Genomic DNA, 27,758 nt, shown 5'->3' on the forward strand with positions numbered 1-27,758 from the left:
GACTACGTGGGAGTCCAGCGACATAGCCATTACGCTAACTGCTGGTTCCCCACAGGAAGTATTTTTGATCTGCCACCCACATAACCCCAGAGTGACCTAACCCCAGAGTGACCATTTCCTTCTCCAACTTGGCATTAGCCTGATCCCAGTCCTCAGAGTCAGGGGGGAGCGGGGTGGGGGTTCAGTGGTAAAAGGCACAGGGAATGTCCTGGGTTTGCATCTGGAGACCTCCCTGAGCACACCAGGCGTGCCTGTGCTGGTGATCTGGGGCTGGCAGGGATGGGTTGCAGCCCCCTGTCGGGGGTGCAGTTTCTGTCCCTTGCTTGGTCTCTCTTGTTCATGGAAGAAATAAATAAACTTTTAAAAAAAAGAAGAACAAGAACAAGAGAGACTAAATAAGAATGATGAAATTCTCGAAGATGAATTTAAATGAGGAACATGCCATTGTAAAGTCCCTTTGCCATTTGAAGATGCTTTTTGAATCCAGATTTCTCTTTAATAAAAGGTACACAGATGAACGAATAGGCATTTATTAAATACCTACTATCAAACAGTACAGAAAAATGGGTAGACATAGGCTTTGAAGTCAGATGGGGTTTGTGTCCTGCCCTGGCTGTGAGATTCTGTCACATAACCTCTCTGAGCCTCCGTTTCCTCATCCGTAGAATGGGTAATAGCACCTTCTCTGACAGCACCGAGTGGGTGGGGCTGCGGGACTGACCCAGCAGTCCTTTATGCAGATTAAACACTGCTGGCCTTTTGGGAAAGGGGAGGGTGGTAAAAACGGGGCAAGAGGGACCAGCAGTTAGCATAATGGCTATGTCGCTGGACTCCCACGTAGTCGACCACAGTTCACGTCCCGGACTCGGTGGCTTAAAACTCACGGCGGGCGCGTGTGCGTGCGTGCCCAAGATCCCGAGAGGAGAATGGAGGAGAAGGGATTGCGGCATGGCCATCCCCTCTGGGGGGTGATTTCTCACTTTCCATTTCTCTGTCTCTCTCTCTCTGTCTTTCTGGCGAGCGCATGCACCCTATAGCAAAAACCTCTCCAAGAAAAACAACAACAACAAAAAAGGGGGCAAGAATACACAAGCTTGCAAAGTGCGTCCCCTACCCACAGGGACCTTACAGAATGATCCGAAACTATTTCCATTGTGGACTTTTCCAGGTGTAAAATTTATGTTCTCTTTTTTTTTTTTTTTTTTTTTTCCATCCCAGGTTTCGGCTTCCTAAAAAACATAATAATAATCTTCCCAGGGTGACCAACCTCACTTGTTAATGTGACATAAACCAGCTCCTCCTGCCCACGGCGTGACTTTTGCTGGGAGCAGAGTGGTGGACATAGGCTTATTCATCGATGCCGCCTTCAACTGGACCCGAGGAGCGCTGCCAGCTATGCCTCCCCCTGCCCCCGCCGCTCCTCACCTCCCACGCTAACCTGCATGGTGTGGGTGCCCTTGGGACCCCAGAAGACTGATTATCTGACCTTGCTTCACACCCTTCATAACAACGCCCTCAAGATGTCCCTTGAGTGGCTGGTGGCCTGGAGCTGGTCTCTGGACGGCCTGAGGGACTGCATCGCCACCGGCATCCAGTCTGTGCGGGACTGCGACACCACGGCGGTGGTCACCGTGGCCTGCCTGCTGGTCCTGTTCGTGTGGTACTGCTACCACGTGGGCAGGGAGCAGCCCCGGCCCTACGTCTCCGTCAACTCCCTCATGCAGGGCGCAGATGCCAGCGGGCTGCAGAACGGGTACGTGTACTGCCAGTCCCCCGAGTGCGTGCGCTGCACGCACAACGAGGGCCTCAACCAGAAACTCTACCACAACCTGCAGGAGTACGCCAAGCGCTACTCCTGGTCCGGCATGGGCCGCATCCACAAGGGTATCCGCGAGCAGGGCCGCTACCTCAACAGCCGGCCCTCCATCCAGAAGCCCGAGGTCTTCTTCCTGCCCGACCTCCCCACCACGCCCTACTTCTCCCGGGAAGCACAGAAGCACGACGTGGAACTGCTGGAACGGAACTTCCAGACCATCCTGTGCGAGTTCGAGACCCTCTACAAAGCCTTCTCAAACTGCAGCCTCCCACAAGGATGGAAAATGAACAGCACCCCCAGCGGAGAGTGGTTCACCTTTTACTTGGTCAATCAGGGCGTTTGCGTTCCCAGGAACTGCAGGAAGTGCCCACGGACGTACCGCTTGCTCGGAAGCCTTCGGACCTGTATTGGGAACAATGTTTTTGGGAACGCATGCATCTCCGTGCTGAGCCCCGGGACTGTGATAACGGAGCACTATGGACCCACCAACATCCGGATCCGATGCCATTTAGGTACGTTGCAGGGACGGGGGTCTCCGGGCATGTGCATTCGTAAGTACAATCCCTTTGACTTAACCGCAGTCGAGACATCACCGAGGCTCACCTAGCCGGAGTTTTATCTTTTCTCATTGTTCACTGTACTTTTATGGAAAATCGATGCATCACGTATAGACAAATTTGACAGAAGAGATTGAATCCTAAAATAAATATGTGATCAGTGCAAACCTAATTTCTGACAGCGCCCTGTCCACATGGACTTGCTGGTGGAAATGTTTCCATCTCCTTAGCCCAGTCCAGTAACCACGAGTCACAGGTGACTGCTAAGTCCCTGATATATGGCCAATGCAGCTGAGGAGCTAAATGTTTCATTTAAATTGAAACAGCCACCTCTGGCCCGTGGCTACTGAATTGGACAGCGTAGTCCTGGAGCCAAAGACCATTTATTATAATGATTACCGAGGTTCATAATGACATCAGGAGACTGTGAAAGATACCGAAGTGCTGTCTGAATCATTGCGGGTAAAATGATGCTTGCTGTTAGGTTGTTCATTCAGAGTCTCGGGAAAGCAGTAACGTGTATGTTTTGTATATGGCGGTGGTTTTGTGAACAGGGTCTGGAATGAGATGGTCTGTTTGCATCCTGGCCCCACCAGGAGCTAGCTGTGTTCCTTTGCGCAAGTCACTTCACCTCTCTGAGCTTCCATTTTCTCATCTGCAACATGGAAGTAGAAAAAAAATCTTCCCTGACAGAGGTTTTTGTTTTGTTTTTCAAGAATTATTTGTTGTATTTTATTTATTATTATTATTAATTTGACCAGAGAGAGACAGAGAGCAAGCAGGAAAATGAGAAAGCAAGCCACAAGGTCCAGGACTCAAACCACTGTCAGCCACGTGGCAGTCCAGCACATTAACGACCGCACCACCTGCCAGCCCCCCGACAGAGTTATTTCGAGGATTACAGCAGATAACGTGTCATGCAGAATACTTATTTATTTGGAGCCTGCTATAGAGCATGCACTCAATAAAGCATAGTAGCAACTTGGTAAAGAGGGATGTATTGGTTCCCAGAACGCCTGGCATGTGGTGAGCACCCCAGAATCAGCCCCATCCAGCCCTGGGGAGTTGGTGTGGCTGCTTCCACTTCCGAATGGGGGAAGGAAAAGAAGTCACGTAGGCTGGAGCAGGGTTTCCATAACCACATTCTGCCAAGGAGCCTCAGGGCTGCTGGGGGTGGAGACTCCACCCTCTCCGCTTCACCCGTTTGCCTCACCCCTCTAACCGCAGTCGAGACATCACCGAGGCTCACCTAGCCGGAGTTTTATCTTTTCTCATTGTTCACTGTACTTTTATGGAAAATCGATGCATCACGTATAGACAAATTTGACAGAAGAGATTGAATCCTAAAATAAATATGTGATCAGTGCAAACCTAATTTCTGACAGCGCCCTGTCCACATGGACTTGCTGGTGGAAATGTTTCCATCTCCTTAGCCCAGTCCAGTAACCACGAGTCACAGGTGACTGCTAAGTCCCTGATATATGGCCAATGCAGCTGAGGAGCTAAATGTTTCATTTAAATTGAAACAGCCACCTCTGGCCCGTGGCTACTGAATTGGACAGCGTAGTCCTGGAGCCAAAGACCATTTATTATAATGATTACCGAGGTTCATAATGACATCAGGAGACTGTGAAAGATACCGAAGTGCTGTCTGAATCATTGCGGGTAAAATGATGCTTGCTGTTAGGTTGTTCATTCAGAGTCTCGGGAAAGCAGTAACGTGTATGTTTTGTGTATGGCGGTGGTTTTGTGAACAGGGTCTGGAATGAGATGGTCTGTTTGCATCCTGGCCCCACCAGGAGCTAGCTGTGTTCCTTTGCGCAAGTCACTTCACCTCTCTGAGCTTCCATTTTCTCATCTGCAACATGGAAGTAGAAAAAAAAATCTTCCCTGACAGAGGTTTTTGTTTTGTTTTTCAAGAATTATTTGTTGTATTTTATTTATTATTATTATTAATTTGACCAGAGAGAGACAGAGAGCAAGCAGGAAAATGAGAAAGCAAGCCACAAGGTCCAGGACTCAAACCACTGTCAGCCACGTGGCAGTCCAGCACATTAACGACCGCACCACCTGCCAGCCCCCCGACAGAGTTATTTCGAGGATTACAGCAGATAACGTGTCATGCAGAATACTTATTTATTTGGAGCCTGCTATAGAGCATGCACTCAATAAAGCATAGTAGCAACTTGGTAAAGAGGGATGTATTGGTTCCCAGAACGCCTGGCATGTGGTGAGCACCCCAGAATCAGCCCCATCCAGCCCTGGGGAGTTGGTGTGGCTGCTTCCACTTCCGAATGGGGGAAGGAAAAGAAGTCACGTAGGCTGGAGCAGGGTTTCCATAACCACATTCTGCCAAGGAGCCTCAGGGCTGCTGGGGGTGGAGCCTCCACCCTCTCCGCTTCACCCGTTCGCCTCCACCCTCTCCACTTCACCCGTTCCACGTGGAGACTTATCTAAGGAAGAGCTGCTTTGGACAGAGGACTCCGCGGCTTGAAAAAGGAAGACGGGGCAATAACGAGATGAGGGCAGTGGGTGTGGCAGGTATCTCCAGAAGAAGGGAGGATGGAGTAGAGGTGACCCCGCTTTGCCTTCAGCTGGGAGACTTAGGGCAGGTAACTGAGTCTGTCTGTGTCCCAGGTCCTCTTCTGTGAAATGGGGTGATCGTTCCGTGGCCACAGACGTTGCTGAGAGGCTTAGGTTAGTAACATCGTGTATGACTACATGTCTTGGTGCCTGGCCCAGGTCGGCATTCAGTAAATGGCGCCAGCAACCATTCTGATCATGAGCTGTGTCGGACGGCGTGGGAAATGATCCCTAATGCCTGGTCTCTGCTCTCAGGGAACAGCAGACAATAAACAGGCTCTGGAAGCAGACAAATCTAGGCTGCGTCTTGGCTTGGCTTCATTTACTGAGTAACCTTGGCCAGGGCCCCGAGACTCTCTGAGCTTCTGATTTCTCCTGTCTGTCAATAACGTGGAGGTGGGGTCCCGGGTTCGTGCCCCAGAACCTCCGTGAGTATACCGGGTGCATGTGTGTACCCATGATCCTGGCTGGCTGAGACTGGAGTGGATGGCAGCGTGGGGACCCTGCTGGGGCTGTCTATTTCATTGAAGAAATAAAGACACTGTGAGTGGAGGTAAGGATACTTACCTTTAGCGCTGTACTGCAGAGTAGCCGTAATATGTGTGACCGGGCTCTTAGTAATCTAAGAGAAGACCGTGATTGATAAAACCGCTGTGTGAGGCACGAGGGCATACTGAGAGGTCAGAGCCACAGGGCGGCAGATGGGGTGTCTGGGGAGCTGAGGCTGACCCTGGAGGATCGATGGGACCTGCTGGGGTGAAGGCGAAGGAGGGAGCTGTATCTAAGCTTGTGGGCGCAGTGGCACTGGCCGAAATTGCACAGGTCAGGTGGGGGACAAACCACAGAGGCCAGGGAGCCAGGCCTGGGAACTAGAGCTGTGGGCAACGGGAGCCAGGCTTTTCTTTTTAAAGATTTTCTTCTGTTTGTTTGTTGTTGTTTTATTTTCTAGAGATTTTTGCTGTAGGTTGCATGCATTTGCCAGAGAGACAGAGAGGGGAAAAGAGAGAAATCACCCCCTTGGGAGGATGGCCTCATAGCAGTCCCTTCTCCATCCTCCCCTCAGGATTCTAAGCATGCATGCACATGTGCCCAGCGTGATTTTCAAGCCTCTGGGTCTGGGACTTGAACTGCAGTCGACCATGTGGGAGTGTAGCACCTTGACCACCATGCCACCTGCTGCCCTTAGCATGTGTTTTTTAAAAGCTTCAGAGTGATATGCAAGGAAGGCCTTTTCAGGATTGATGGGGTAGAATTCCAGGCATGCACGTTGAATAGAAAAGGCTGGGGTCAAGAAAATCTAGGGTTTGTTTCCTGCATATATGTAAGTGCACATATGTGTGTGTAAAAACGTGCCCACATAGGCCTTCTTCATGGCCTGTCATTCCTTTCTCGCTAGTTGCTTGCCAGAAAAAGTGAGTCCCCCATGTTCCTGTGGGCAGCAGGCACCTCCTTGGAGGAGGTCTCACTGGGCTGTGCGTGTTCAGGGCTAGGATGAGCTCTGCAGTGGGCTTTCTCGGCATTTCCTTCTTTACGCTGTCCTTGCTGCATTTAAGTCTACCCTGAAGGGAAACAAGAGGTGTGTCAGGTTCACGTGACCTGGTGTGTTGACAGAGAGGGCGTCCAGAGAATGAGGTCAGAGGCTGGATAAGCCAGATGCATACCCGGCAGCCACACCTCTCCTGGCTACCTGGCCGAAGAGGGTGGAGGCTCCCGCAGCCTCAGAGCTGTGATCTTGAAATGCCAGCTCGCTCCCTTTTGTCTGTCTATCCGAGTTGCAGTGGATGGCATTGTCTCTCTGGACCATGGAGACGCTGGCCGTGGTGCTTTGCTTACTTCTCCCATTTGGCCACCGCAAACTTGCCGAGCCCTGCTGCAATGCCATGCGGAACCACGGGACAGCTCCAGGCCCACCCATCACCCAGTGGGGCTGAGATGTTCTACTGCTGCAGCCTTCTAGAAAACCACTTCGGAAAGTCCTCTGAAATCAGCCAGGCAGATGTGACTGGGGAGGCAGATACTGCATGAAAATGCATGCATGTGTTCAGTGAGTTGCAGCGAATAAGCACAATGAGGCTTTGTTTTTCTTTTATACATAAGTTGTCAGTTTTAGGCAGTCTAGCTGGGTGGTACTAGCGGATCAGCTCGAGTTTACCTTGCATCCTCTGGGTCCCTCCTTCCCCCTCTTCCTACGAGGGCAGGTTGAGCAGCATGACCCAAGCCCTAGAGGAGCGTGGGTCTGTCTGAGGTCATGGTGGCACTTCTCTTTGTCCTCAAGAGCCACCCAAGTACCTCGTTTGGGGGAACAGTGATCATTTCTGCCAATGCAGCTGGTTCGTGAGCAGCAGACAGCAACAGTGGACCACTGGAATCCTGGAGTGGAATAGAGGGAGAGGTGGGGGACCAGAAGCAGGAGTGTCAAGCCAACAAGCACTGCCAATTTTCTTTTTCTTTTTTTTTTTTTTACTCTTTTCCATTGGCTAGAGAGCATGTGCTCTCACCAGAGAAAGAGAAAGAAAGCACCCCTGCAATGGAGTGTGGTCATGCCATAATCACTTTCACTTCATCCTGTTGGAATCTGGGGCACACACACACACGTGCCCAGCGTGGTTTTCAAACCACCGGGGCTGGGATTTGAACTGTGTTGTCAGCCAAGGGAAATCTGGCTCCCTTCACCACCAAGCCATGGGGCCAGCCCAAAACCAATTTTAGTGACATGTGGCAATGAGTCCTCTAGTGACCCAGAGAAAGAAAAGCTTCTTTCTGGAAGATCTGCGGGTAGACTGTCCTATTCCTAAGGACTTCTTCCCCCATGAACCAGCCAACATGGGCACGCACAAAGGTTGGAATTTAAAGAGGAGAGCTTTGTGTGGCCCTTTGCGTCTTTAATTCAGCTAAAATAGCTCTAGAGGCGGGACTGTAGTAAACACAATTAGTGGGCTGGGCAGCGAGGTTCTGAGCAAGGCTCCCTGGATCTCCGGGGTTCCAGCGGTTGGGCTTCAGGGCTCTCAAAGGTGTAGAGCAAGCCTCTGGCTTGTATCAGCGGAGCCCATGACCCAGAATAGATGAAGCCAAGGAAGAGGAGTTTGGGTCAAGAGCTCTATGAAAATCTAGGTGCACTGCCTGTATCTGCCTTTCCCAACTACCTCCTGCCCCAGACGGGCTTAGTCCATCCAAGCTGTTAGGGCAGATACAGTTTGAGGCTGGAAGTCCAAGGTCTGTGTCCTCACGTGGTGGAAGCGGGTGAACAAGCTCCACTGGGCCCATCTCATCAGGACCCAATCTCCTCCTGAAGGCCCCACCTCCTGATTCCATCACCCTGGGGATTAGGTTTTAATGTAGGAATTTTGCAGGGACACAAACCTTCAGCCGATAGCATGAGCTCTGGAGGGGTGAGGCATTCAGTCAGGTGCTTTGGAAGTTGCGAGGTCTCTGCACAGCACAGCTCTGCTTGCCTCCTGGCCTTCTCAAGTCTGGCCTCCCTTCACTCCCTTTTCTGTCTTTCCCACAAGGTCTGAAAACTCCGAGTGGCTGTGAGCTGGTGGTCGGGGGGGAGCCCCAGTGCTGGGCAGAAGGACGCTGCCTCCTCTTCGACGACTCTTTTCTGCACACTGCGTTCCACGAAGGTCAGTGTCTGCCTCCCCCCTTCATTTTTCTTTTACTAATAGACTTCATTTATTTCGGGGGTTGTCAGAAAAGTCATGACATACACATCAGTATTTTATTCAGTTTGTCATAGGGTACTCGCTGGAGGGAGAAAAGGGTGGTGATTACAACACAATCCCTTCTGCCCGGTTCTCCTCTCAGGATTTTGAGCATGCACACATACACACTTGGTATGATTTTCAAGCCACACGGTCTGAGACTCGAACCTCAAAGTCAGCCATATGGCATCCAGCACTTTAATTACCCTCCATGCCACCTGCTGGTCCCAACAGACTTTAATTTTTAGAGTCATGTTACGTTTCCAGAAAAATTGAGCAGCAAGTATCAGGTACGCCTTTTCAATCACCCGCACTGCCGACAACTCATAGTTTCTCTCTCTTTTTTTTTTTTTAAGTTTATTTATTCTGAGAGAGAAAGAAGGATGGAGAGAGGGAGGGAAGGAGGTTCCCCCACAGGATCTTCATGCCATGACCCAGCCCTAGCCCCAGCCAGCCAGGCTCACGGGCACATGTGGCGTGTATAGGGAGGCCTCAGGACACAAACCCAGGACCTTCCCATGTGACCTCAGCATCTAGGAGCATCATGCTATGCCACCCCACTACAGCTGTCCCCAAGCCCCAGGACTGGCAGCTCATGTTAGTGTGGTGCGTTTGTCACAACCGATGAGCTACTAGCGACACATCGCATCACCTAACGCCCACAGTCTATGTGGGTTCGTCTTGGTGCTGTACCTTCTGTGGGTGGCTTGATCCCTCCTCTCGTCCCCGTCCCCCCTCTCAGGCGCAGCTGAGGATGGCCCACGGGTAGTTTTCATGGTGGATCTGTGGCACCCCAATGTCGCAGCAGCTGAACGGCAGGCCCTCGATTTCATCTTCGCCCCGGGACGATGAGAACAGGGACCACGCCGGGGTCGGCCAGCGGGGCGAGACAAGCCTGGGCAGGCTGGTGCAGTCCAGCGTCGCCCATGTCGGGATTCCGTGCTCCTGAACCTGCCTCAGCGGAAAGCTCTTACTTGGGATGTGAGTTCACGCTGGGTCCCTCTTCCCTTTGGTTCTTGTACCTGGGAAATTTGCAGCTTGTATTTCCTTAGATTTTTGTTCTTCCTTCCAATCCTTTGCTTCTGGGATTCCTTTCTGGCCTAACAGCGCATTCCTTTGCCTCCGTGACCAGACACTCAGTGTCCCCGTGAGTCTGTGTTCTGTTGCTACTCAGTTCTTTCAGTGCTCTGAAACAGAGCAACCAAATGGTTATGTGTCTGAATGTAATAATGTGAAGCTTCTTGTGGTCATCTTAAAAGAGAAAACAAAACATAACAAACTGCAAGCCAGAGAGCTGGAGAACAGGGCCTCTGACACTGGCATCCAACAGATGTTTCGGCTGCCCTGGGGCAAGGGAGAGTCTGCAGTGCCCACACCCAGCCAGCTGTCAGCAGGTTGAGAGGCTGCCGGACACAGCAGAAGGCGGTGCCCAGCGTCAGGACCCTGGGCAGCTGTCACCATCGCAACCTCACCCCAAACCCGGTCAGGTCCCTGATGACAACAAGCATTCGGCTGGTGGGACTGGAGGCTTCTCTTTTAAACACGGCTTTGTACAAAGCTGAGGCTGCTGTCCTCGAGAGCCAAGCTGGGGCTCCCACCATCAGCCCCGGATGTGTGATCCACTTACCTCACTGCCTACAGAAGCCCTACTGCCAAACCAGGCCTGGACAAGTCCCCATCTTAGCTCTTTGGCGTCCAGTGATGAACGTTGAGACCACCAGGGCGGCTGATGGGAACTGTGGTGGGATAAGACTCCACTCAACAGTGACACGCTGGGAAAGCCTTTCTCTGGCAAAACTGGAATCCTCAATCTGACCAAAGTGTCTGTTTTGCTTTGGAGTTCTGTTGCCTATGATTTTTTTTTATTTCTTTGTCTGTACGTAAACGTTCAAACACGAGACTTGGGGATCATGGGAGAGTTGGCACGGTGTCTTTGTCATTGTACAAGGTGTGCGCTGAGTAACAGTGACCCAAGCCAGCATGTGCTAGGGAGGACGCAGGGAAGACGGACCAGCCCACAGGCCCCACCGTCACTGTGCTGGCGTTTCGGTCTCCTGTGCTGAACACACAGAGCTTTTCCCAAAGGAAAAGGCCTGTAGAGGCCAGATCGAGGCACTACGTCTAGAAACAGCCTCCCATTAGCTGACATGTCAAAGTGTAGCTTACCAGCCATACTAGAGATGCCTTTTTTGAATACTGTCCTATGGGCAGTGTCAGACAGAAAAGCCAAGGAGCAGTGCAGAACAGACAGCTTGTCACACGCACAGGTCCAGTTGTTGACATCCAGGAGAGAACCAGCAGCCTCCGTGAGCTACGACGGTCAGGAGTAAACACAATCTGAAATGCACTACATCATTACTAACAAGTGTACAAAGAGAACATGTCCGCAGCGGAGGAAAAAAAGATCCGCACGGGTTATTTCCAGAGATCAGAGAGCAGGAAGAAAGGCAGAAGTTTCCAACACACCTGAAGTCTTTTTAATCATTAAGTATCTTGTTAAAGAACCACCGAGGTGCATGATTTCTACACATACCGACTACACCGCTCTACGTTTACAAAACCAACAGCCCGCACAGGTACGTGGCTACCCGTGCTCATGTGATGTGGTTGAGAACAGAAGATAAATAAAGGATCTTGCTAAAAACCAGACTGAAGTGGTCCCATAGTCTGTGGGGAGAAGATGCAACTTGGGCAGAAGTCCCAAGAGCATCACTCCAATGAGCTTGAGGGGCTTTGCTTTTTGAATCATGTTACAGGGTCAAGCAAGACACTAAAATTGATCATGATAATAATTAAAGTGGGCTGGCCCTAGCCAAGTGGTTAAAGGAGCTGGATCCCTCATGGCTGACGGTGGTTTGAATCCCAGCCCTGAGGGCTTGATAAAACATGTAAGGGTATGCATGCCCCAAATCCTGACAGGGTGGAGAAATGGAGGAGGAAGAATTGCAATGTAACAACCACGCCCACTGGGGGCTGCTTTCTCCTTTTCCCTCTGTCTCTCTGTCTTTCTCTCTCTCTGACAAGCTCTGTGTCCTCTGGCAAATTTTTAAAAAATAAATAATTGAAGCAAAATATTTTTCTATAATAATGGGCATTAGACCATCAGTGGTGTGCCGGTTAAGATGGCTAGATCCCACATGGCCAACAGCACAGTTCAAATCCCAGACCTAGCAGCTTGAAAAACACACCAGGTGCGAGCTTGTGCTTGCCCAAAATCCTGAAAGGGGAGGGAGATGGAGGAGGAGGAACTGCAGTGCAGCCACCCCTATGAAGGTGGCTTTCTCACTTCCCCTCTCTGTCTTTGTCAAGTGCACATGCCCTCTGGCAAATTTTAAAAAACAAGAATGGGCATCGGGTGGGGAAGGCAAGACCAGATCTGTGGAAATGTAAGGAACTGTAGATGTCCAACTGGGCAATGCACGAGGACTTTGGCTTTAGGAAGGCTGAGAATGCAGGACCTAGTGCTCGGACATCGCTCTCTTGTGACCTTGACAAGTCTCTTAGCCTCTGGCAGCCTCAGCTGGCTCTGTAGAGACAGCACCTGGCATGTAAAGGGCACTCGGCAATGTTGCTTCACTTTCTGCCAAAGCCGAGCAGAGAAACAGGTTTTAGAGGAACAAGGGAGGCGGGAGGGAGGGATGGCTACACCTAGTTAGCCTTCAGCAGTAGCTGTGACAGTGGGGAGCCCCAGCCACTCTGACCAGTCTGATCACAGAGGGAGCACTGCCCTTCCTTAGCTGTTTTAAATATTTCTCCTTTGTCTCAGAGGAGGGAGAGGTGACCCTGGGGGATAGGGGCCCCAGGCTGCTGGTATTTCTGCATGCAGCTCAGTTCCAGCCTGGTAGCCAGGAGCCCTAAGTCCCAGCTGGGCTGTCGCAGCAAGCAGAAGGGGAGAGCGCCACTTTCCTGGAGCGGAGCTTCTCCTCACCCTCCTAAACGGGTGTGCTTGCCAACTTCACAATTGCTAAAGTAATTTACATGTGATGGCCGGGGATGCTCAAGGTGAGAAAGGGGAGCGGGAAAGCCTGCCCAGCTGCAAATGGGAATCCCTGCCTTCCACCAGGACAGCTTGGGTCTGCTTCAAGCTCCCTCTGCAGCACAGTCAAGGCCAGACCTGTTAGGTGGCTCGCACAAGCTCACACCCCGGGTCTCCAGGACCAATCCCTTTCTCCCAGCACCTGCTCGTCCTCCCCAGAGTCACCTAGATTGGCTGGGTTACGACTTTGGAGACAGTGACCAAACTCTGGCCCTGTAGCATAGAGCAGGGGAGGGGCAGGGTAACCCTAATCCACAGTCCTGATTTTGGCCACTCAGCACAATCAGCCAGGGAGCCTTGAGAACACCGGTGCCCTTGACTGCCCCTACAGCCTCTCATTGCTCTTGTTCTGGGAATGGGGCCGACAGGGGTATTTCTTGTTTATTTCTTGTTTGATTCCAGTGTGTAGCTGGGTTGGTGGTTCCTGCTCTGAGCAGCAAGAATGGTAAGGCCTTTGAAACCAAATAGCTGGAGGAGGTCTGGGCCACAACCCCGTGTAACGCTGGGCAGGCCGCCTAGCCTTGGTCTCTAGAGGAAAGTTGCTGCTTTTAAACCCCTCTTGACAACAGTACACCGATGACCCTGTCTGAGACCACATCCTGGGGCCAGCAGGTGGCATGGTGGTTAAGGCGCTGGACTCCCATATGCCTGACTGTGGTCTGAGTCCCAGACCTGGTGGCTTGCTTTCCCATCTCTCTCTGTTATTTCTCTCGAATTAAAATAACAATAGTCATACAATTAAATAATTCTAAAAAAGATTGCAACATCCCCTACACTCAGGCCTTGGGATTCCAAGACCAGACTAATGAGAGCCTCCCACACTCCCGGCCTCTCAGAGACTGGGGCAGGGCAGAGCACGTGGTCCAAGGTCTTTTGTGGGACCATTGCAGATGACAGGCAGCTTTTCACCAGGTGGGAGGAGGGGAATTTTGTGGAAAAAAGACCTGAGAGTGAAACCCACACTGGTGGGCAGGTCCACCCCGTGGAGATGTTCTGAGTCTGAATACAACCCCACCTGAACCAGCTCTACCTCTGGACTTCACAGTTACGAGAGCCAACAGACCCCCTTTTTATTCTCAAGTTGGAGTCGGTTCTCTGCCTTGCCACCAAGAAGGCCCATTCCACTCGGAGCTTCCTCAGAGAGACGAGCCTCTTGCCTACTTTCACAGGCTCCAAGGGCAACCTGAAGAAGATGGGATTATGCCAAGTTTGGGGTGGAAAGGAGGCACGCCATACATAGTTTTTGAATGCAAATACGAGGAACAGAGTGTAAGTGCAAAGTGCCCTTTCTAAGGACCGTCCTGCCTACCGCCAGCAACCTTCCTGAACATTGCCCTCCCCGGCTGAATTCTGCTAACCAGATGTAAACGCAGGGAACAGGACAGAATAAGGCCACGTATTTCCGAGCTGCTGACAGATGGCAGTGAGAATATGCAAACAGATTGTAGCATTAGGTGGCAGGAGGCGACACTCTCCGGGATTGGTTTACTCTCCGCCTCCTTCCCAGGCGCGCATACGCGGGCCCCAACTTCTGGTGACAGACCCTGTACCACGTGTCCCCACTTGCCATGTGTCAGCCCCCCTCACTCTCGCAGTTCAAGATGAGCGGAGAGCACTGTGTGCCCAGTGAGAGCACAAGAATGGTAAGGCCTTTGAAACCAAATAGCTGGAGGAGGTCTGGGCCACAACCCCGTGTAACGCTGGGCAGGCCGCCTAGCCTTGGTCTCTAGAGGAAAGTTGCTGCTTTTAAACCCCTCTTGACAACAGTACACCGATGACCCTGTCTGAGACCACATCCTGGGGCCAGCAGGTGGCATGGTGGTTAAGGCGCTGGACTCCCATATGCCTGACTGTGGTCTGAGTCCCAGACCTGGTGGCTTGCTTTCCCATCTCTCTCTGTTATTTCTCTCGAATTAAAATAACAATAGTCATACAATTAAATAATTCTAAAAAAGATTGCAACATCCCCTACACTCAGGCCTTGGGATTCCAAGACCAGACTAATGAGAGCCTCCCACACTCCCGGCCTCTCAGAGACTGGGGCAGGGCAGAGCACGTGGTCCAAGGTCTTTTGTGGGACCATTGCAGATGACAGGCAGCTTTTCACCAGGTGGGAGGAGGGGAATTTTGTGGAAAAAAGACCTGAGAGTGAAACCCACACTGGTGGGCAGGTCCACCCCGTGGAGATGTTCTGAGTCTGAATACAACCCCACCTGAACCAGCTCTACCTCTGGACTTCACAGTTACGAGAGCCAACAGACCCCCTTTTTATTCTCAAGTTGGAGTCGGTTCTCTGCCTTGCCACCAAGAAGGCCCATTCCACTCGGAGCTTCCTCAGAGAGACGAGCCTCTTGCCTACTTTCACAGGCTCCAAGGGCAACCTGAAGAAGATGGGATTATGCCAAGTTTGGGGTGGAAAGGAGGCACGCCATACATAGTTTTTGAATGCAAATACGAGGAACAGAGTGTAAGTGCAAAGTGCCCTTTCTAAGGACCGTCCTGCCTACCGCCAGCAACCTTCCTGAACATTGCCCTCCCCGGCTGAATTCTGCTAACCAGATGTAAACGCAGGGAACAGGACAGAATAAGGCCACGTATTTCCGAGCTGCTGACAGATGGCAGTGAGAATATGCAAACAGATTGTAGCATTAGGTGGCAGGAGGCGACACTCTCCGGGATTGGTTTACTCTCCGCCTCCTTCCCAGGCGCGCATACGCGGGCCCCAACTTCTGGTGACAGACCCTGTACCACGTGTCCCCACTTGCCATGTGTCAGCCCCCCTCACTCTCGCAGTTCAAGATGAGCGGAGAGCACTGTGTGCCCAGTGAGTGCCCCCCCCCCCGATCCATGGAATACTTGGGGCCACACCAGGAGAGCAGGGCCACTTCTAAGAATGAGGAGAGAGTCCCAGCGGGGGTAGCGGATGTGAACATGGTCCTGAGGCCGGCCAAGGGGCGAGCTGGAACTGGGAGCCAGGCATCCAAGTGCGCAGCTCGGCACGTCAGAGATCTGGGCCTTCATTCAGGACTCACCTGCCCTGTGATGCAGAGGGGTCCCTTGGGAGCCCAGTGGCTGCCTCAGGACACTCCTGTGGAACCCCGTTTTTCCAAGGGCTCACAAGCTCTTACAGCTATTGCATTCCCGTTTCTTTTAATTAATTATTTAATTTTATTTATTCATTTTTAATTTGACCAGAGGAGGAGAGGGAAAATGAAAAAGCAAGCCACCAGGTCTGGGACTCAAATGACAGATGGTCACATAGGAGTCCAGCACTTTAACCACCACATCATCTGCCAGCCCCCCTTCTCTCCATTTTTAAAACAAGGACACTGAGGAGCTCTCAGGTGACATGACGGTTAAGGGCACTGGACACCCACATGGCCAACAGTGGTTCGAGTCTCGGACCTGGTGGCTTGTTTTCTCACTTTCTCTCTCTCTCACTCTGTCCCTCTCTAGTCAAATTTTAAAAAGTTAAATAAAATAATGATTAAAAAATGAGGACACTGAGGTTCAGAGAAGTCACTCACTCCAGTTTCCACAGCCATAAGTCACAGATCTACAGGAATTAAACCCAGGTTTCTGGGACCAAGGCCCCATGCTCCTGCGGCCGCCAGGGGACCCAGCTTGGGCTGGTTGGGAAATAGTACAAGGGTGGACACACAGGAGGCCAGCGTCCCCCACTTCCTGCTGCGGGGCCCTCAGAACACCTGTCCTTATCAGAGGTGGGGCAGGGAGAAGGGCTACTCTCCAGCTTGGAGCTGAGCACACATAGGCTGAGCACACAGCCTCTTGGCTCTAGACGGGTTTCCAATAGGACTGTGGGCTTTACTATCAGGAGAAATACCACTGATTTCAGGTTCAGACAGATCTCAAATAAACAGAGAGTATCCTTTTTTCACCTTGAAGCCCTTAGAACCTTCACTTTAAGCTCAAGCAACATGTAGAAGAAAGATCCAGAGTCTCTCGTCCTAAGCCAGGATGACGACACCGTGCCCTCCCCAGGTCTCCCACACAGGCATCTAAAGGCGTCAGAACAGAGAAGCCAAGCAGGGAATAGGCAATGCCTTCTGCCTCTCTTGTCCCAGCAGGAGCCAGCAGCTGGGGGGTGGAGATAAGTGTTCACCTGTGTGTGTGTGTGTGTGTGTGTGTGTGTGTGTGTGTGTGTGCGCGCGCGTGCACGCATGCACGCTGGGCAGTGAGCCACACTATGATCACACAAGATTTGAGAGGATAGTCATCAGTTTCCTGCTTCCTCCCTGGACGAGCTTGTTAGAAGGAGGGACGGCCGCGTTGCCTGTTCCACCTGAAGACGGTTCAGGCCCCTCCCTCCACCCGCCGTCCATCCTAACCCTTAGCCTAGTGCAGTCGCCCCACTCTCCTAAGTACTCATTCCTCCAGCCTGCCATTGTCTGGCCACCTCCCTCCTCTGGGCCACCTGCCTCCCTCCTGGACAACTACGGCCTTCCTTTTTTATTTTTTTTGGAGAGTTTTTTTTTGCTATAGGGCATGTGCTCACCAACAAGAGAGAGAAAGAAAGTGAGAAATCACCCCCAAGAGGGGATGGCCACACTGCAATCCCTTCTCCATTCTTCTCTCGGGATCTTGGGGACGCACGCACACATACACACCCAGCATGAGTTTAAGCCACTGGGTCCGGGACTCGAACCGCAGTCGACTACATGGGAGTCCAGCGACATAGCCATCATGCTAACTGGTGGTCCCAACTATGGCCTTCTGATGGCGCCCGCCCTTGCTCAACTGACCTCGCACGTAGCAGCCAGTGACCTCTCTAGTTAGGAGAAGGAGCCACACCCCCACTGAAAGGCCCCGTTGTGCCCAGCACCTTGGCACCTCCACAATGGGGCCTTGGTTCTCCGCACCCTCTCCCTGAAGGCGAGGGAGCTTGGAGTCATGGGACAGATGCCTGCAGGTGGGTGTAGACTTTCCTGAGGCCGCTGTAACAAGCCACCACAAATGGGGGGGCTTAAATAAAAACTTATTCTCTCATGGGTCTGGAGGCCAGAAGTCTGAAATCAGTCCCACTGACAGGACCTGATTCAGAGTAGTCAGTCACACTCCGTCCACAGGGGTCAGGGCAGAGTCTACTCCTGGCCTCCTCGGCCTCCCTGGGCATGTGGCCATATCACCCCAGTGCCATGTGGCTCAGCTCCCTCTGTCCCCCTTACAGCACCCTTGTGGTGGTGTTTAGGGCCCACCTGATAATCCAGAAAAATTTCTTCTCAAGATCCTCAACTCAGGGGCCAGACAGTGGGGCAGCATTAAAACAGGATGCTCTGCAAGGCGGACTCACGAGACGAGTCCAGGTTTATGTCTGGAGACCCCTCTGCATACGCTGACCGCACATGTATACTGGGGCACGTGTGATCTGGGGCTGCCGGACCCCAGTGTCAAGACCCTATTGGGGCAAAAAATAAATTGCCTTTAAAGATGAGCGTGAACACAATTACAGTTGTAAAAATGTCATCATACCAAGTAACACCCACAGGCTCCATGGATTGGGCCCCGAAGTCTTTGGGGGCCACCATTCTGCCCATGATGTGGGGCCTGTGGCCTGTGGCAGGAGGCTCGCGGCAGAGCAGGCGTGCTGCTGGTACCATCGCAGGAGTGAGGCTAGGAACGCAGAAGCTGGGGGGACAGCAGAGCATCCACATGGGAAAGGACCAGTGGGGGTAAGTATGAGAGAGAGGGTGCTGCCAACAAAGACCCCTCCCCACTGACGAGAGCCCGTGTGCTGCCTGTGCCGCCCCTGCAGGGAAGGAGACACCTGATTAGGCTCGGAAGTCTCCTGAGGGAACAGGTCCTCTCCCAGCGGGACTTTGACTGCTCCATTAATCACTGGCAGGAACCTGACCCTTACAGTTCCCAGGGGGTAGACGGCGGGGGGCCATTTCTCTTCCTCTCCCGTCCCTGAAACCTCTACTGTGGCACCCACTGTCCACGATGAACTTGGACAGGCAGAGCGGACTAGCCCGAAAACCTGCCTTCCCTGGGGCAACAGCCCCGGGAGGGTGGAGAGCTCCGTCCAGTGGGGGTATGCTGTGTGGCCACTGCTGGGCCGGCACCTGGGGGCAGCTCATGTTCAGAGGCTAATTTTTAAAAATAATTATTTCACTTTATTTATTATTATTATTTTGTAATTTGCTATAGGGTATATGCGCTCACCAGAGAGAGGAGAGAAAGAGGGCAAGTGAGAAAGCAAGCTGCCAGGTCTCGGACTTGAACCGCAGCCAGCCATGAGAGTCCAGCACCTTAACCACCATGTCACCGGCTGGCCTCCAGCGGCTCATCCAATGAGAGCCCAGCCCCTGAACCACCATGTCAACGGCTGGCCTCCAGAGGCTAATTTCGACAGTATGAGGCCCTGGGCTGCGGCATAAACCATGTCCTGAGAGCCCTCCTGAAGCGCTAAAATACTGGAACAGGAAGACAGGGGCAAGGGCTCAGCCTCTGGGCTGCAGTCACCAACCTTTGGAGCTCAGGGGCTCTGAGAAGACCAAGCAGAGCCTAGCCTGAGGTAGGACCCTCCGTCTGGGAAGGTCACCCTCTGGCCAGTGACTAGGATGTGGGGAGAGGTGACAGCAGAGGGTGACAGGGCCTGGGTTATAAGCCCAGCAGCTGGGGCTGGTGCACATGGACCAGCAGTCTGCAGCCCATCACCCTCCCTGACAGACCACTGGAATGCAAGGTTTGCTCCTGGCAAGGGAAGGAAAGGAGATGTAAAAAAAAAAAAAAAGTCACATGTCCATGTTAAAAAAAGTCACATGCCACTCCATGATGGGAGTATGTTCTGAGAAAAGCATCACTCCACCTGTGTGAACATCAGTGTTCTTGCACACGCCTGGGCTATGCGATACAGCCTATGATAGCCTCATGGGACGTGTGGCCTGTCGTTGACCATCATGTGGTTATGCCGTGCACGACATATAGGGTCCTCTAAAGTTCATGGGAAAACGTGCATTATGGGAAGAAACATGTCAAATGTCTCTGTATCCAAGAGAAACTGATTTTAATTCCATTTTCCACGAACTTTTTGAAGTCCCCTCACGTATGTACACACTCATACGTATGCACATATATCGGGTTGTCAAATGTCATGATGTATTTTTTCTACATAAGAATGGGTCATGACCTTTCCAACGACCCAATATAACCATTCCCTTAACTTTGTCACTAGAAAATGTTATGATTTAATTACTCGGAACACAATCGTGTTTCTGGCTATTTTATTTTTAGCCCTTGGAAACATGTTTCAAGAAAAGACACCCTGCCCTCTACATTAGTTAGCTGCTCCCTGACATGAAATTGTTAAGATCGGGATCTCTGGGTGGAATCGTGGGTCCTTCCAGTAAACATTCAGTTAGGGTTTTGATGGATATTTCCATCCTGTGATCTGCACCTCTGACTGGAATGTAGCAGGCCAGTTTCAAATGCCACATGAGCCCAGAAACACAACTGCATGTTTCTTTTCACAGGGCTGCTTTCATCCCTGTGCACCTCAGAAACTCCTGTTTGGGGACACCCCCAAGAGGAACCAGCTGTACAGCCCATTTCTAAACAAAGACAGCACGCCAGAATTCCACAGGCTCAGTCCCCCAGAGCCTTTACAAAGACAGCTCTAAAGCCCCTTTGGCCTCCTGCCCTATCAGGACTCGCTACACGGAGGCATTCCAAAGAGCAGGCCCCAGGACTTGAATGAGGTTCGGAAGACTTCAGACAAGCCGGTTTCACACACAGCTCCTTCCCCACACTAAGTACCTGGCCCTCCCAGGGACCACTGAAGACAGCTGAACTGACAAGTGGGAGTGGGACTGGCCTGCTAACAGGTCCGGGTCCTCCTGTGTGGTGACAGGGCAGAACACCCATTCCAGACTGGGGACAACCAGGTTCTAGAAAAAATGCCAACTGAAGTTCTGTGGGACCCATTTGGGCTGGCATGGGCCAGCAGCGGGAGATGTCGAACACTCCAGGCTCAGTGCAGCAAGGGCACTAACAAGCCGTTCCTCTGTGGCTGAGCAGCCAGGCTCCTTCCTGGCCCTGACACTGCCAGTGGTGTAAGGCTCTTCTCAGTGCTCTCCATTTGCAGACCTGAAGAACCACCCACCCCCACACACACATCCCAGCCTATTGACAAAAGGCATAACAAAACCTCAAATAGTTACCAATCATCAAATGTCACACTGCTAGAAAAAAAGGAATATTCCAGGGAAAATACAATTGCAGGACCTTTCCTATAAAAAAGGGCAGAGCTTCCTTTGCTGAGGCTCTGTTCACCATCTCCTGGGACGGAGCCTGGCACTGCAGGTGCAGCTCAGAGTAAGTTCACCCCGTGCTTCAGCAGCTTCTGCTTGGCTTTGCCCGCAAGGCTGAAGGCGCTGTCCTGAGAGCTCGGGAAGCCGGAGCTCCGCGCTGCCGACGCGAGCTGCTGGAAGTAGGTCTCCTGGACAGGGTTGCAGCAGGCATAGATGGCCGTGGAGGCATTTCTGTTGGAGAGAGAAGGAAGACAACAGTCCAGTGGTGCCCAGACAGACCTGGTACACACGGAGCTGAGTGAGCAGGCCCCCACACCAAATGGTGCGGTGCAGCTAGCATGGCTCGGGATTCTGATCAGTCACACTGAGTTTCAGGCTCCAGTACCAACGGCCGTCTCTTCCAACAACTGTGGATGCTGGAATGCTGTGGCAGGACGGTCCCCGGTGGCTGCAGGCACAGAGTCTAACACTAATTACTGCATAAAGCAGGAACTGGCCAGTGCCTGCTGTGTTGCTGTGACGGTGGCCACAGTCCCTGCCCAACTGCCCACAGAAGCCTTGGCTGCAGTGGTACTGTCCCATTTGACAGACAAGGACCCTGAGGCTCAGAGCGGGCAAGGGATGCTACCCTGCCTCTAGGATAACACAATGGCTCCGGGGTGGGTGGGTGGACTGAGGGAGCGAGGTGGAAAGAGGAATGTGAAATGCAGTAACGCATAACCTGTCGGCTCAGAAGCAGAGGGAGTGATTGAGGGGACTGCGGAAAAACGGATGCATCTGGAGGAACTGGCTCTGGGGCCAGGTGACCACCCGCAGTCCCAACCCCGCTGCTTCCTTGCTGTGTGCCCCACACTAAGTGGCTCAACATTTCTGAGGGCTGACTTTCTCCTCTATACAACGAAAGTAAGTGCGCCCATTGAGGGTTTTGTTTTGTTTTTAAATTAATTGCTTTCGTGAGAGAGAGAAAGCAAAAGACAAACACCGTCAACAGGGTCCTGGACCACGATCCTCCCAAGCCTTCCCAGCCAGCCAGGGTTACAGGCGTGCATGCCTGGCATGTACTGTCCGACTGGGAAGTTAAACCCTTCATCTCCCATGTGGGTCCAGCCCTGCCTGAATAGCCCTCTGCCACTGTGGCACTGAGCTGGCCGAGAGGCTGCATATTTTACAGATGACATGCTCAGAAATGTACAGATACATGCTTAGCACATGGTGAGTAGTCCAGAGCTGCTAGCTGTTGACTCTATTACTATTATTAACATCATCTCTCAACAAATGCCCTGAGCTTTGCATCCCAACGCTAAAACCCCCACAGTTCCCAGGAAGGTGAAATGCCGCAGGGCTACGAGGGGTTTGGGTGAGCAGATGCTGACATTTTACTCGTTTCCACCTCCCACAAAACAGACACACATCCCCCCAACACAGCCAGTTCCCACACCAGTGACTGGAGCTGCGAATCACATCTACAGCGCCAGCCTGGCACGGCTCTGAACCAAAGCAGGAGAAGACACACGGATGATGGAAAGTCAGGCTGAAAACTGGCTGGGACGGTGCTGGGCTGCAGAAACACTGGGCCCTCAGATGTGGCAGGGGACGGGGACCTGCTCCCATCTGTGTCTGTGAGTCCATGGGAACGTATGTGGAAAGAACAAGCACTGCAGAGTCAGAGAGACTGAGTGCAAATCCTGGCCTTGCCATGTAATAAGAACATGGCTCTGGATAAGTGACTTGTCCTATCTGTGCTCTGACTTCTCTGTAAAATGAAGACTTAAAAGTACACTTGGGCCAGCCCAATAGCCTAGTGGTTAGTCAGATCTCATCACTTGGTCTACTGTAAAGTGTGACTCCTGGACTCAGCAGCTTGAGAAGCATGCCAGGAACATGCGCACGCAGAGTCAAAATTGCAACGGAATGGAAAAATGAAGAAGGGATTATGGCACGGTCACGCCCCATGGGGGTACCTCCTTTCTCCCTGGCGGGCATGTACCTTTTGACAACTGTAAAAAAAAAAATGCACTTGACTAGACGGTTCCAAGGGCTAAATGAAGCAATGTACACAGGGCGGGTACTCCCTCTAACTCACCTTATGTCCTGCTTCTGGTTTTATAAGAGAACATGTGGACAGGCAAAAAACCAGACTTTGGTTGGTTAGATACAGCAAATGGTATCTATCTACCATTAACAATGGTAATGAACAGATCTGTATCTACTGGCATGCAGGTGTTCAAGTTAAGCAATAATGGGACCAGCAGTTAGTGTAATGGCTATATCGCTGAACTCCCACATAGTCGACTGCGGTTCGAGTCCTGGACCCGGTGGCTTAAACGCACACCGGGCATGTGTGCATGCGTGCCCAAGAGCCCGAGAGGAGAATGGAGAAGAAGGGATTGCGGCGTGGCCATCCCCCCTGGGGGGTGATTTCTCAAGCCTTCTGTCTCTCTGTCTCTCTCTGTCTTTCTGGTGAGTGCATGCACCCTATAGCAAAAACCTCTCCAAAAAACAAGATAAGCAATAATATGAAAAAAAGCAACTGTGAAAACAGTACATGAATAGAATCCTATTTTCTAGAATGATATTAAAATAAAGATACTATTAATCTATATTTTATATGGAAAAAATAAAAACCCAAACCAATAAAACCTGGAGTAATATATACAAATTATTCAATATGGTTCCCTCTACGGTGTGTGATGAGGGGGAGAATATTTTCCTGTGTAGGTTTCTGAGCAGCCTGAAGGTTTTTATAATGAGCATATACTACTTTTTTTTTCAAAGAGATTTTTGCCATAGGACACGTGTGCTTGTTGGAGAGACAGTGAGAGACAAAGAGACAGAAAGCGGGATATCCCCCCCCCCAGGGGGAATGGCCACACTGCAATCCCTTCTCCTCCATTCTCCTCTTGGGATTTTGGGCACACACACACACATGTGCCCTGCATGAGTTTTAAGCTGCTGGGTCCGGGGCCTGAATGCTGGTCAACTATGTGGGAGTCTAGCAACGTAACCACTACACTATCTGCTGGTCCCACTGCTTTTTTAATGAGAAAGATAAGCATATTATTTCAATGCCATTTCTGGCAAGGAGAGAGCCTCATTCCTTGGTAACGGAAGTTGCTGCACAGCCTTCAGGTTTCCTTACTGTTGTTACCTGAGTGTCTAACACGGGAAGAGACCCAGGATACCCACGACACATGGACGGACGTGAGCGGACCATGGCAGCAGCCGGAACAGCTACAATACAAGCATGTGTGGAATGTTCTCCATCTATTAGGGATAAGGCACTGCCCGCGCCCCTTGGGGAGGAGCCAGGGAGCATGTCTGTGATAGCAAGTCAGGAAGTCTCACCTGATGGTCATCTCATACAGTGTGGGCAGCTGGGCAAAGTCAGAGTGCATCAGGCTGACAGCCTGGAGGAAGCGGCGGTCCTGAGGGGTGGCCACCTGTGGCAGGTTTGCTTCCAGAAGACAACACAGAGGTTACGGAAAGCAGACCCTTCCCTCCCACCTTCCCAAGCTCAGCGCTGTACAGGCACCAGGCAGGGCTCAGCCACGAGGGTAGATGCCGAGGAGGAGACAATCCGGGGAGCTGGGGCCTGTGGCTGCCCCCATGCGACAGAGCACACACTGTCCCCGCCAGTAAGCGCCACCCAGCTACTGCACATGCATCTCAGCATTCGGAGGCAGCCCTTCTCACGGATATTAGAATAGGTCTGCATTTCTCTCCAAACACTGGGAAGACACCAAAAAGAGACAAATGAGCAAAAAGCATGCGCCCAGCATATTCTCTGTGCAGTGGGAGCCGTGTTCTCTAGGAGCAGCAGCCCCGGGCAGCAGGTTGGACATTTCTGTGCAAAGCAGTTTCCCCTGGTGCTGAAGCCCGGAGCTGTCACCTCCGCCCACCTCTAGTCTCTGACACCCCTGCCCCCGCCACTCTGCTTCCCACGCCTGCTCCTTACCAGTCAGCATGCTCTGAACACGGTCGTAATGTGTGAAGTTGTACGTGCTGCTCGTGGGGACAGCCTCGTCCCTCGGGAGCGTCTCTTTCAGGTGGACTTCCAGCCCGTTCAGGGATGCCAGGCTGCTGTGGTACTGCAAAAGGTGGGAGAGGATCCAGGCTAGCTGGGCCAGCCTTGGCAGACCCTCTGAGGGTCTCCTGTTCAACCTTGGACTTCACTGAAAAATAATCATCCTGGACCAGCAGTTAGCGTAATGGCTATGTCACAGAACTCCCGTGTAATCAACCGCAGTTCAAGTCCTGGACCCGGCGGCTGTATCACGCCGGGTGCGTGTGCGTGCCCAAGACCCCGAGAGGAGAATGAAGGAGAAGGGATTGCAGCGTGGCCATCCCCCCTGGGGGGTGATTTCTCGCTTTCTATCTCTCTGTCTCTGTCTTTCTGGCAAGTGCGCGCGCCTTATAGCGAAAACCTCTCAAAAAAAAAAAAATCATCCTAAGAATATACTTGGCTTAGCAAAATGGACTCTGACCAGCACCTTTGCCTGATTTTAATTGAGTAACAACTTCTATACTTATGCTCTAATAGTTTTTAAATTAAGGATTATACTGTAGGAAAATCAGAAAACTGAACACTGGCTCAGTGGCGCAGCAGTAGGTGCTATTTATACAATGCTGGATCCATGTGGGTGACTGCAGGTTTGAGGCCCAGGCCAACCTGTCTACACCAGGTGTGCACACCCATCATTCTGACTGACCAGGAAAGCTGGGGGAGATCACAGTACAAGACCCTGTTCAGAGTGCTTGCCTGTCTGTGTCAAGAAATAAAAAGAGAAAGAGAAAAATTAGAAAATAGAGCCGAAAAATAAACTTTGAAAGAAAAAAACACTGGGACCAGCAGATGGTGTAATGGTTATGTCACTGGACTCCCACAAAGTCAACCACAGTTCGCGTCCAGGACCAAACTTTTCAGTTCGGTCAGTTCAGTTAGAAAACTTTTCAGTCACGTCCTGACAGACGTGGTCCAAACAAGGACTGCTGGGCAGCTTTGGCACAAGGCGGCTGCTGTTCCCATTCATCCAGCGCCTCCCAGGGAAGGACACCTGGGCTCAGCCTCTTCCTAGCCAGATGACCTGGGGAAAGTTACTGAATTTCTGTGCTTCATTTTATTATTTTTTTTATTTGAACAACGGGACTATGAGGTGCAGCCTCAGCAGCCCAAGTGGTAGAGCACTGGTACATGACACTGTGGCCACACGGGAGGCCCGAGTTCAGATCCTGCATTGACCTGAACATGCCAGGCACACCCACGGGTAGCTGGGGAAGGATCGGGGCAAGGCAAGACCCTGTTGAGGACTTCTTCCTCTCTCTTTCTCATCAAAGAAATTTAACACATGGGATTACTATGTGACTGCTGAGTGGATTAAGTGAATAGCACATTTGAAAGCCCTCTGTAAACTCTAAAGTGTTACTTTGAGGCAGGACATTTTTATAAAGGGTGAAGAAAATGAAAACAATCATGATTAAAGAAGTGGTCCCTCTCTAAAGAGCACAGGTAACTTGCCTATGGACTGACTATTTTTCAATGGCTCTGTAAGAAACACAAATACACATATAAAGTACAGAGATACTGGGACAAGCACATGGCATAATGGTTTCATCGCTGGACTCTTACATAGTCGACCTTAATTCGAGTCCCGGAGCCGGTGGCTTAAAACACACACCAGGCACATGTGTGTCCATGCCCCAAATCCCAAGAATATAATGGAGGAGAAGGGATTGTGGTGTGGCCATCCCCTCTGGGGGGTGATTTCTCGCTTTCTGTCTCTCTATCTTTCCAGTGAGTGCACGTGTCCTATAGCAAAAATCTCTCTTAACAAACAAACAAAAAGTACAGAGATACAGAATGCTTCTAAAGTGAAGGTCCTGAAGCTTAAGGGTTATCTTTGGGAGTGTATCGGCTTAAACTGTTTGTCTTAGAAATGATATTTAAAGCCCACAGTCTTGGTGTACAAGCTTTACCTCATGCACTCATCCTTGCATTCCCAATGCCTAGTACAGTACCTGACTCCTAGTAAGCGCCCAGTAAACACCTATGACAGGAACGGGTCAATGACACATCCAATGGTAAGCACTTTCAACTTTAGAGTTCGCTGGCTTAAATTGAGGGTGCAGAGTTAAGTAAGAGGGTGTGCACTTTGTTCAGAAAAGCACGATAGCTCACACTTAGGTCATTGGGACAGCTCACACCAACACTGAGTGTAACAGAGACCACTGAACCTCTCGTGTGAATGGGTACAGGGCATGGGAGGGTACACAAGAATTCAGCACCGAGTCAAACCACAGCATCACTGGAAGTTTCTGGACCCAGGGAACCTGGGAAGTCATGCCTCCCATCCTGAGCTGGTGCTCAAGGAAGGGTCAATGGGAATGGAGAGTGAGCCGTGCCAAAACCTTCTTTCTTTACAGCACTGAGCTCTGCTTCCAAAATCTTCTAACTGGCACACAAGATAAAATCACTTAGCTGTAAGCACACAGTTAATCACAAGATGTTATGTCAGATGACATGTGGACAATTTCGCACTGATACCAGAGCTCAGAAATGCTGGCCTGTGGGCTGAGTCCAGCCAGCTGCCTGTTTCTGTATAGTCTGAGAGCTAAGAATGGCTTTTCCATTTTTACATGGTTGAGGGGATAAGTCAGAAGAACAATATTGTGACGTGAAAATCATATGAAGCTCCAATTTCTGCATCCATAAATAAAGCAGTATTGGGACACAGTGACATCGTTTATTTACAAAGTGTCGGGGCAGTTCCACCACAACGGCAGAGTGAGTAGCTGAAA

At 51.4% G+C, this 27,758-nt stretch overlaps 2 protein-coding genes across 2 annotated transcripts in view; one reads left to right on the forward strand and one right to left on the reverse strand.

The window, feature by feature from the left end:
- Positions 1–11,622, forward strand: part of ASPHD2 (aspartate beta-hydroxylase domain containing 2) — a 15,213-nt gene extending 3,591 nt beyond the window's left edge. Inside the window, exons 2-4 of the mRNA XM_006147868.3 lie at positions 1,219–2,328; positions 8,466–8,579; positions 9,400–11,622. Coding sequence (XP_006147930.1) covers positions 1,443–2,328; positions 8,466–8,579; positions 9,400–9,509 — 1,110 coding nt within the window. The 5' untranslated portion in view covers positions 1,219–1,442 and the 3' untranslated portion in view covers positions 9,510–11,622. The remainder of the gene's footprint in view (positions 1–1,218; positions 2,329–8,465; positions 8,580–9,399) is intronic.
- Positions 11,623–19,920: 8,298 nt separating this feature from the next.
- HPS4 (HPS4 biogenesis of lysosomal organelles complex 3 subunit 2) overlaps positions 19,921–27,758 on the reverse strand; it is a 41,278-nt gene continuing 33,440 nt past the window's right edge. Inside the window, exons 12-14 of the mRNA XM_027771586.1 lie at positions 24,919–25,051; positions 24,309–24,417; positions 19,921–21,194 (exon numbers count right to left, since the gene is read on the reverse strand). Of these exons, the coding sequence (XP_027627387.1) occupies positions 21,023–21,194; positions 24,309–24,417; positions 24,919–25,051 (414 nt within the window). The 3' untranslated portion in view covers positions 19,921–21,022. The remainder of the gene's footprint in view (positions 21,195–24,308; positions 24,418–24,918; positions 25,052–27,758) is intronic.

The sequence above is a fragment of the Tupaia chinensis genome, unplaced genomic scaffold (genome assembly GCF_000334495.1).
Source record: "Tupaia chinensis unplaced genomic scaffold, TupChi_1.0 Scaffold000226_1, whole genome shotgun sequence".
NCBI classification, from domain to species: Eukaryota; Metazoa; Chordata; class Mammalia; order Scandentia; family Tupaiidae; genus Tupaia; species Tupaia belangeri.